Source organism: Nerophis ophidion, linkage group LG21 (assembly GCF_033978795.1).
Source record: "Nerophis ophidion isolate RoL-2023_Sa linkage group LG21, RoL_Noph_v1.0, whole genome shotgun sequence".
Taxonomy (NCBI): domain Eukaryota; kingdom Metazoa; phylum Chordata; class Actinopteri; order Syngnathiformes; family Syngnathidae; genus Nerophis; species Nerophis ophidion.
In genome coordinates this window covers 37,224,831-37,235,631 of record NC_084631.1, presented here as the reverse complement: position 1 = coordinate 37,235,631, position 10,801 = coordinate 37,224,831, and the positions used below count along the sequence as shown (strand labels likewise).

Here is a 10,801-nt window from a genome sequence, read left to right as displayed (position 1 = left end):
CGATTTTCCACGCCCCGGCGTCCCAATACTTTTGTCCAAATGCTGTATTTTGCCAGCTGAAAGTCTTCTAAGAAGAGTCAAGGCCTTTCGCCTTCTCCACTTTTTCTTATGTTACAGCAGCATTATTATCAATTTCAGTATTAAGTAAAAGAAAACAGTTTTTTTTTAAAACACAATTCTAGCCAAATTCAATTAAAACTAAATTAAAACTAAGAAGTATCCCACACTTCTCTTTTCTAAAGTAAATGTGTACAGCAGATATAGATCCACATCTACTATCTACATCCTGCTCAGTGGCCTTGTGTCCGCCCTGAGATGGGTAGGGTGTGAGTTCAAACCCCGGCCGAGTCATACCAAAGACTATAAAAACAGGACCCATTACCTCCCTGCTTGGCACTCAGCATCAAGAGTTGGAATTGGGGGTTAAATCACCAAAAATGATTCCTGGGCGTGGCCACCGCTGCTGCTCACTGCTCCCCTCACCTCCCAGGGGGTGGATCAAGGCTGATGGGTCAAATGCAGAAAATCATTTCACCACACTTAGTGTGTGTGTGTGACAATCTTTGGTACTTTAACTTTATGATATGCCTGAGTGACCGGACAGGACAAATTGGGAAAAAAACAAACCTAAAATCTTTTTTTAAAAATCAATAAAATAATCGCGAATTATTAAAAATTGTGACTGTTGTGAATACTTATAATCGTCATTTTGGTATTTTTAAAAAAACATTTCCAACACATTCTGTGTCATTGTGGGGTATTGTGTGTCGAATTTTGAGGACAAAAAGGAATTTAGTCCATTGTGGAATACGCCTGGAACATAAAATGTGAATACCCCCCTCCCCGGATGCTCTGACATTTAATTGGGAAAAAAAACAAACCTAAAAACTTTTTATTTTTTATTTTCTTTAAATCAATTAAATAATCGCAATTTATTAAAAATTGTGACTATTGTGAATACTTATGATCGTCATTTTGGTATTTTTAAAAAAAACATTTCCAACACATTCTGTGTCATTGTGGGGTATTGTGTGTCGAATTTTGAGGACAAAAAGGAATTTAGTCCATTGTGGAATACGCCTGGAACATAAAATGTGAATATTCCCCCCCCCCATGCTCTGACATTTCCTACAAGCGACCCCATGCTGTGTACCCCCCCCACACCCCATGTGGTGCGCAGGAGCCTACATTCACAGGGACAGGTGTTCACACAAGCTCCGCCCATTTGGCTGCACTTTGGTAGTTTTATACAGGAACGCCTGGACTCTCATTCTTAATTTTAAAAGGCCACGCCCCCTTTTCACACACACCCACCTACACACACACTTGGCCTTCATCTAAATCAGGGGTCACCAAGGCGGTGCCCGCGGGCACCAGGCCGCCCGTAAGGACCAGATGAGTCGCCCGCTGGCCTGTTCTAAAAATAGCCCAAATAGCAGCACTTACCAGTGAGCTGCCTCTATTTTTTAAATTGTATTTATTTACTAGCAAGCTGGTCTTGCTTTGCTCGACATTTTTAATTCTAAGAGAGACAAAACTCAAATAGAATTTGAAAAGCCAAGAAAATATTTTAAAGACTTGGTCTTCACTTGTTTAAATAAATTCATTTAAAAAAATGTTTCTTATAACTTTCAGAAAGACAATTTTAGAGACAAAATACAACCTTAAAAATAATTTTAGGATTTTTAAACACATATACCTTTTTACCTTTTAAATTCCGTCCTCTTTTTTCCTGACAATTTTAATCAATGTTCAAGTAATTTTTTTTTTTTTTTTATTGTAAAGAAAAATAAATACATTTTAATTTAATTCTTCATTTTAGCTTTTGTTTGTTCGACGAAGAATATTTGTCAAATATTTTTTCAAACTTATTATGATTAAAATTCCCCAAAAATTATTCTGGCAAATCTAAAAAAAATTTAAATCTTATTTCAAAGTTTTTGGAATTTCTTTTACAATTTTTGTTCTGGAAAATCTAGAAGAAATAATGATTTGTCTTTGTTAGAAATATAGCTTGGTCCAATGTGTTATATATTCTAACAAAGTGCAGATTGGATTTTAACCTATTTAAAACATGTCATCAAAATTCTAAAATTAATCTTAATCAGGAAAAATGACTAATAATGTTCCATAAATTATTTTTTAAATGTTTTCAAAAAGATTCGAATTAGCTAGTTTTTCTATTCATTTTTTTCAGTTGAATTTTGAATTTTAAAGAGTCGAAATTGAAGATAAACTATGTTTCAAAATGTAATTTTCATTTTTTTCTGGTTTTCTCCTCTTTTAAACCGTTCAATTAAGTGTTTTTTTCATTATTTATTCTCTACAAAAAACCTTCCGTAAAAGGAAAAAAAAAAATGTACGACGGAATTACAGACAGAAATACCCTTTAAAAAAAAAAAAATATATATATATATAGATTTATTTATTAAAGGTAAATTGAGCAAATTGGCTATTTCTGGCAATTTATTTAAGTGTGTATCAAACTGGTAGCCCTTCGCATTAATCAGTACCCAAGAAGTAGCTCTTGGTTTCAAAAAGGTTGGCGACCCCTGGTGTAGATTTCTCTCACACACACACACACACACACACACACACACACACACACACACACACACACACACACACACACATTTGGCCTTCATCTAGGTGTCACACACACACACACACACACACACACACACACACACACTTGGCCTTAATCTAGGTGTCACACACACACACACACACACACACACACACAGGTGCACACACACTCACACACGCACGCACACACACACGCATGCATGCACACGCACACACACACACACGCAAGAACGCACACACACGCACACACACACACTCACTCACTTGGCCTTCATCTAGATGTCACACACATACACACACACACACACACACACACCTACCCACACACACACACACGCACCCACTTGGCCTTCATCTAGATGTCACACACACACACACACACACACACACACACACACACACACACACACACACACACACACACACACACGCACACACACACACACACACACACACTCACTTGGCCTTCATCTAGATGTCACACACACACACGCACACACACACACACACACACACACACACACACAAAGAGATGATTCTACACACGACACAAAGTCTCTGCATAATGCAACACGTGACTGCTTGTTTTCCCTCCTCTTTACAAATCATACAGATCTATGCCGGCGCGCTAAATATAGCCACGAAGAGACAAAAAGAGAGAGAGAGAGAGAGAGAGAGAGAGTGTGTGGGCGAGCGAGCGCCATGTACAATCTTCACGTTGCATCCAAGGTGAGGACAAAGATGAAACACCAAGGGCTTCATTTCTATGCAAATGAGGCGAGGAGGAAAGATGGCGAGGGAGGCGGGCGCACGCTCCCTCTCAGGCCGCTCCTAAAACGGGGGAGGAGCCTCCCAGGGTGAGAGCGAGGGCGACACAGAGTCACTTCCTGATGGTGAAGGAAACAGACAAAAGCTCCAAAGAAAGCGAGAGCAGAAGAAGAAAAAAAAAAAAAAAAAGGTGGAGTTAGCGTGGTGTGTGGAGGGCGGGCGGGTGGAGGCGGAGCTCAGCCGTCCGACACGGGCGGAGACACCCAGCCGTACTTCTCGTGGGTCTTCACCAGGGACTTGAAGGTGGCCTCGGCTTCTTTGCGGCTGAAGGCCTTCTTGGACTTGCCGGCTTTCCGACATATGCGACCCTGCCAGACAGGAAGTTGTTGTTGTTAGTTCACCTCACCTGCGACACCTTCTCACCCCCAATAACAACAACAACAGTATGGTGGCGCTAATCGCTGGCTGGAAACTGGCGCGCTAATCGCTGTATTGGGTGCAAGTTTCTGGCTGGAGACTACGACACTGTTGTCATGTACAACAGTCTTGTGGTAAATAACAACAACGTACAAGACAACAATGTACACGACAACAGTGGTGTGTTAAATAACTACAGTGTACATAACAACAGTGTTTTTTAAAAAAAAAACTACAATGTAGCCAACAACAGTGTTGTGTTAAATAACTATAGTGTACATAACAACAATGTACAAGACAACAGTGTTGTGTTAAATAACTACAGTGTACATAACAACAATGTACAAGACAACAGTGTTGTGTTAAATAACTACAACGTACACGGCAACAGTGTTGGGTTAAATAACTACAGTGTACATAATGTATAAGACAACAGTGTTGCGTTAAATAACTACAACATACACGCAACAGTGTTGTGTAAAATAACTACAGTGTACATAACAACAATGTACACGACAACAGTGGTGTGTTAAATAACTACAGTGTACATAACAACAGTGTTTTTAAAAAAAAAACTACAATGTAGCCAACAACAGTGTTGTGTTAAATAACTATAGTGTACATAACAACAATGTACAAGACAACAGTGTTGTGTTAAATAACTACAGTGTACATAACAACAATGTACAAGACAACAGTGTTGTGTTGAAAAAACTACAACGTACAGGACAACAGTGTTGTGTTAAATAACTACAGTGTACATAACAACAATGTACAAGACAACAGTGTTGTGTTAAAAAACTACAACATACACGGCAACAGTGTTGTGTTAAATAACTACAGTGTACATAATGTATAAGACAACAGTGTTGCGTTAAATAACTACAACATACACGCAACAGTGTTGTGTAAAATAACTACAGTGTACATAACAACAATGTACAAGACAACAGTGTTGTGTTGAAAAAACTACAACGTACAGGACAACAGTGTTGTGTTAAATAACTGCAATGTACATAACAACAATGTACAAGACAACAGTGTTGTGTTAAAAAACTACAACATACACGGCAACAGTGTTGTGTTAAATAACTACAGTGTACATAATGAATAAGACAACAGTGTTGCGTTAAATAACTACAACGTACACGCAACAGTGTTGTGTAAAATAAGTAGTGTACATAACAACAATGTACAAGACAACAGTGTTGTGTTGAAAAAACTACAACGTACAGGACAACAGTGTTGTGTTAAATAACTACAGTGTACATAACAACGGTGTTTTAAAAACAACAACTATAATGTAGACGACAGCAGTGTTCGGTTAAATAACTACAATGTACCCGGCAACAGTCTTGTGGTAAATAACTACAGTGTACATAACAACAATGTACACAACAACAGTGTTGTGTTAAATAACTACAGTGTACATAACAACAATGTACACAACAACAGTGTTGTGTTAAATAACTACAATGTACATAACAACAATGTACACTACAAAAGTGGTGTGTTAAATAACTACAGTGTACATAACAACAATGTATACAAAAACAGTGTTGTGTTAAATAACTACAACGTACACAACAACAGTGTTGTGTTAAATAACTACAGTGTACATAACACAGGGTTTTTAAAAAAAACTACAATGTAGACGACAAGTGTTGTGTTAAAAAACTACAACGTACACAACAACAGCATTGTGTTAAATAACTATAGTGTACATAACAACAATGTACAAGACAACAGTGTTGTGTTAAATAACTACAGTGTAAAGAACAACAATGTGCAAGACAACAATGTTGTGATAAATAACTACAATGTACATAATAATGTACACAACAACAGTGTTGTGTTAAATAACTACAGTGTACATAACAACAATGTACAAGACAACAGTGTTATGTAAACTGTAGTTACACAACAACAATGTACACGACAACAGTGTTTTGTTACATAACTACAGTGTACATAACAATGTACAAGACAACAGTGTTATGTAAACTGTAGTTACACAACAACAATGTACACGACAACAGTGTTTTGATAAAAAACTACAACGTACATGGCAACGGTGTTGTGTTAAATAACTATAGTGTAAATGACAACAATGTGCAAGACAACAGTGTTGTGATAAATAACTACAATGTACATAATAACAATGTACACAACAACAGTGTTGTGTTAAATAACTACAGTGTACATAACAACAATGTACAAGACAACAGTGTTACGTAAACTGTAGTTACACAACAACAATGTACACGACAACAGTGTTTTGTTACATAACTACAGTGTACATAACAATGTACAAGACAACAGTGTTGTGTTAAATAACTACAGTGTACATAACAATATACACGGCAGCAATGTTGTGTTAAATAACTACAATGTACATAATGTACACAACAACAATGTTGTGTTAAATAACTACAGTCTACATAACAACAATGTACACAACAACAGTGTTTTGTTAAATAACTACAGTGTACATAACAACAATGTACAAGACAACAGTGTTGTGATAAAAAACTACAACGTATACGGCAAGTGTTGTGTTAAATAACAACAATATACAAGACAACAGTGTTGTGTTAAATAACTACAGTGTAAATAACAACAATGTACAAGACAACAGTGTTGTGATAAATAACTACAATGTACATAATAACAATGTACACAACAACAGAGTTGTGTTAAATAACTACAGTGTACATAACAACAATGTACAAGAAAACAGGGTTATGTACATTGTAGTTACACAACAACAATGTACACGACAACAGTGTGTTGTTACATAAATACAGTCTACATAACAATGTACAAAACAAGACAACAGTGTTGTGTTAAATAACTACAGTGTACATAACAACAATGTACACGACAACAGTGTTTTGTTAAATAACTACAATGTATATAACAATATACACAACACAACTGTTGTGTTAAATAACTACAGTGTACATAACAACAATGTACACAACAACAGCGTTTTCTTAAATAACTACAATGTACATAACAATGTACACAACAACTGTTGTGTTAAATAACTACAACGTACACGGCAACAGTGTTGTGTAAAATAACTACAGTGTACATGACAACAATTTACAAGACAAGAGTGTTTTGTTAAAAAACAACATACACAACAGTGTTTTGTTAAAAAACTACAAGGTACACGGCAAAAGTGTTGTGTTAAATAACTGCAGTGTACATAACAACAACATACACGGCAAAAGTGTTGTGTTAAATAACTGCAGTGTACATAACAACAACATACACGGCAACAGTGTTGTGTTGAATAACTACAGTGTACATAACAACAATGTACAAGACAACAGTTTTGTGTTAAATAACTACAATGTACATAACAACAGTGTTGTGTTAAGTAACTACAGTGTACATAATAACAATATAGAAGACAACAGTGTTGTGTTCAATAACTAGTGTACAAAACAATGTACACGACAACAGTGTTGTGTTAAATACCTACAGTGTACAAAACAACAATGTACAAGACAACAGTGTTTTATTGAATAACTACAGTGTACATAACCACAATGTACACGGCAACAGTGTTGTGTTAAATAACTACAAAGGACATAATGTACACGAGAACAGTGTTGTGTTAAATAACTACAGTGTACATAACAATGTACAAGACAACCGTTTTGTGTTAAATAACTACAATGTAGACGGCAACAGTGTCGTGTTAAATACCTACAGTGCACATAACAACAATGTACAAGACAACAGTGTTTTGTTGAATAACTACAGTGTACATAACCACAATGTACACGGCAACAGTGTTTTGTTAAATAACTACAGTGTACATACAAATGTACACGGCAACAGCGTTTTTTTAAATAACTACAATGTACATAACAACAATGTATACAACAACAGTGTTGTGTTAAATAACTACAACATACACGGCAACAGTGTTGTGTTAAATAACTACAGTGTACATAAAAATGTACAAGACAACAGTGTTTTGTTAAATAACTACAGTGTACATAATAACAATATACACAACAACAGTGTTGTGTTAAATAACTACAGTGTACATAACAACAATGTACACGACAACAGCGTTTTGTTAAATAACAACAATGTACACGACAACGGTGTTTTGTTAAATAACTACAGTGTACATAACAACAATGTACACAACAACAATGTTTTGTTAAATAACTACAACGTACACGGCAACAGTTTTGTGTTAAATAACTACAGTGTACATAACAATGTACACGACAACAGCGTTTTGTTAAATAACAACAATGTACACGACAACGGTGTTTTGTTAAATAACTACAGTGTACATAACGACAATGTACACAACAACAATGTTTTGTTAAATAACTACAACGTACACGGCAACAGTTTTGTGTTAAATAACTACAATGTAGACGACAACAGTGTTTTGTTAAATAACAACAATGCACACGACAACATTCTTTTGTCAAATAACTACAATGTACACAACAACAGTGTTTTTTTTTAAATAACTACAATGTACACAATAACAGTGTTTGGTTAAATAACGACAATGTACACAACAGTGTTTGGTTAAATAACGACAATGTACACAACAACAGTGTATTTTGTTAAATAACTACGACAATGTACACAACAGTGTTTTGTTAAAAAACTACAATGTAGACGACAACAGTGTTTTGTTGAATAACTACAATGTCTTGCCTCTGATTGGTTTATGTTTGACCCAAACTTGATCAATCACAGATGTATGTTGTCATTTATTCATCATAGGAACACCAACCAATCATCATGGATGTTCTCATAGCTTGTTACTGCCCATCAGTGTAAACAACAACAACAAGTAGCTTGTTACTGCCCATCATTGTAAACAACAACAAAGTAGATTGTTACTGCCAATCAGTGTACACAACAAAAACAAGTAGCTTGTTACTGCCCATCATTGTAAACAACAACAACAACAAAGTAGATTGTTACCGCGCATCATGTAAAAAACAACAACAACAACAAAGTAGATTGTTGCTGCCCATCCGTGTAAACAACAACAAAGTAGCTTGTTACTGCCCATCAGTGTAAACAACAAAAAGAAAGTAGCTTGTTACTGCCATCAGTGTAAACAACAACAACAAAGTAGCTTTTTACTGCCCATCAGTGTAAACAACAACAACAACAACAAAGTAGCTTGTTACTGCCCATCCGTGTAAACAACAACAACAACAACAACGTAGCTTGTTACTGCCCATCAGTGTAAACCACAACAACAACAAAGTAGCTTGTTACTGCCCATCAGTGTAAACAACAACAACAACAAAGTGGCTTGTTTTTGTCCATCAGTGTAAGCAACAACAACAACAACAAAGTAGCTTGTTACTGTCCATCAGTGTAAACAACAACAACAAAGTAGCTTGTTACTGTTCATCAGTGTAAACAAAAACAACAACAAAGTAGCTTGTTACTGCCCATCAGTGTAAACAACAACAACAAAGTAGCTTGCTACTGCCCATCAGTGTAAACAACAACAACAACAACAACAACAAAGTAGCTTGTTACTGCCCATCAGTGTAAACAACAACAAAGTAGCTTGTTACTTCCCATCAGTGTAAACAACAACAAAGTAGCCTGTTACTTCCCATCAGTATAAACAACAACAAAGTAGCCTGTTACTTCCCATCAGTGTAAACAACAACAACAAAGTAGCTTGTTACTGCCCATCAGTGTAAACAACCACAAATGAGCTTGTTACTGCCATCAGTGTAAACAACAACAACAACAAAGTAGCTTGTTACTGCCCATCAGTGTAAAAACAACAAAGTGTGTTGTCAAACAACAACAAAGCATCGTCAAGACTTAAAAATCATTGAAAACGACACTTGCTATGTTCTTGTCAACAATGCTGCTGTGTGTAAGTTGACAGAGGAATAATACTAAACATCAACAATGCTGCAGTGTGTAGGTTGACAGATGAATAATAATAAACATCAACAATGCTGCTGTGTGTATGTTGACAGATGAATAATAATAAACATCAACAATGCTGCCGTGTGTAGGTTGACAGATGAATAATAATAAACAACAATGCTGCCGTGTGTAGGTTGACAGATGAATAATAATAAACAACAATGCTGCCGTGTGTAGGTTGACAGATGAATAATAATAAACATCAACAATGCTGCTGTGTGTATGTTGACAGATGAATAATAATAAACATCAACAATGTTGCAGTGTGTAGGTTGACATATGAATAATAATAAACAACAATGCTGCCGTGTGTAGGTTGACAGATCAATAATAATAAACATCAACAACGCTGTCGTATGTAGGTTGACAGATGAATAATAATAAACATCAACAATGCTGCCGTGTGTAAGTTGACAGATAAATAATAATAAACATCAACAATGCTGCCGTGTGTAGGTTGACAGATGAATAATAATAAACATTTAAAGAGATGTAATATTAAAAGAGCAGGTTTGATGTGTGTCAATAGAATGTTCAGTTTTATTACACTGTGACTGCACAACATCTTTACTTCTGGCCCAACTAATGCTTTTCTCTGATCACATGAATACTGCACCATCATGATTATTATTATTTGTATTACTCTGGTTATGATCACATGAATACCGAACTATGATGATGACTATTTGTATTATTCTGGTTATGATCACATGAATACTGCACCATCATGATTATTAGTATTTATATTCTTCTGGTTATGATCACATGAATACTGCACCATCATGATTATTATTATTTCTATTATTCTGGTTATGATCACATGAATACTGCACCATCATGATTATTATTATTTGTATTATTCTGGTTATGATCACATGAATACTACACCATCATGATTATTATTATTTGTATTATTCTGGTTATAATCACATGAATATTGCACCATCATGATTATTATTATTTATATTATTCTAGTTATGATCACATGAATACTGCACCATCATGATTATTGTTATTTGTATTATTGTGGTTACGATCACATGAATACTGCGCCATCATGATTGTTATTATT

The 10,801-nt window shown here is 35.6% G+C and overlaps 1 protein-coding gene across 1 annotated transcript in view; it reads right to left on the bottom strand.

Moving 5' to 3' along the window:
* Positions 1 to 2,898: 2,898 nt before the first annotated feature.
* The window catches only part of ube2ql1 (ubiquitin-conjugating enzyme E2Q family-like 1), a 32,659-nt gene continuing 24,756 nt past the window's right edge, over positions 2,899 to 10,801 (bottom strand). The window contains exon 3 of the mRNA XM_061882543.1: positions 2,899 to 3,722. Coding sequence (XP_061738527.1) covers positions 3,591 to 3,722 — 132 coding nt within the window. The 3' untranslated portion in view covers positions 2,899 to 3,590. The remainder of the gene's footprint in view (positions 3,723 to 10,801) is intronic.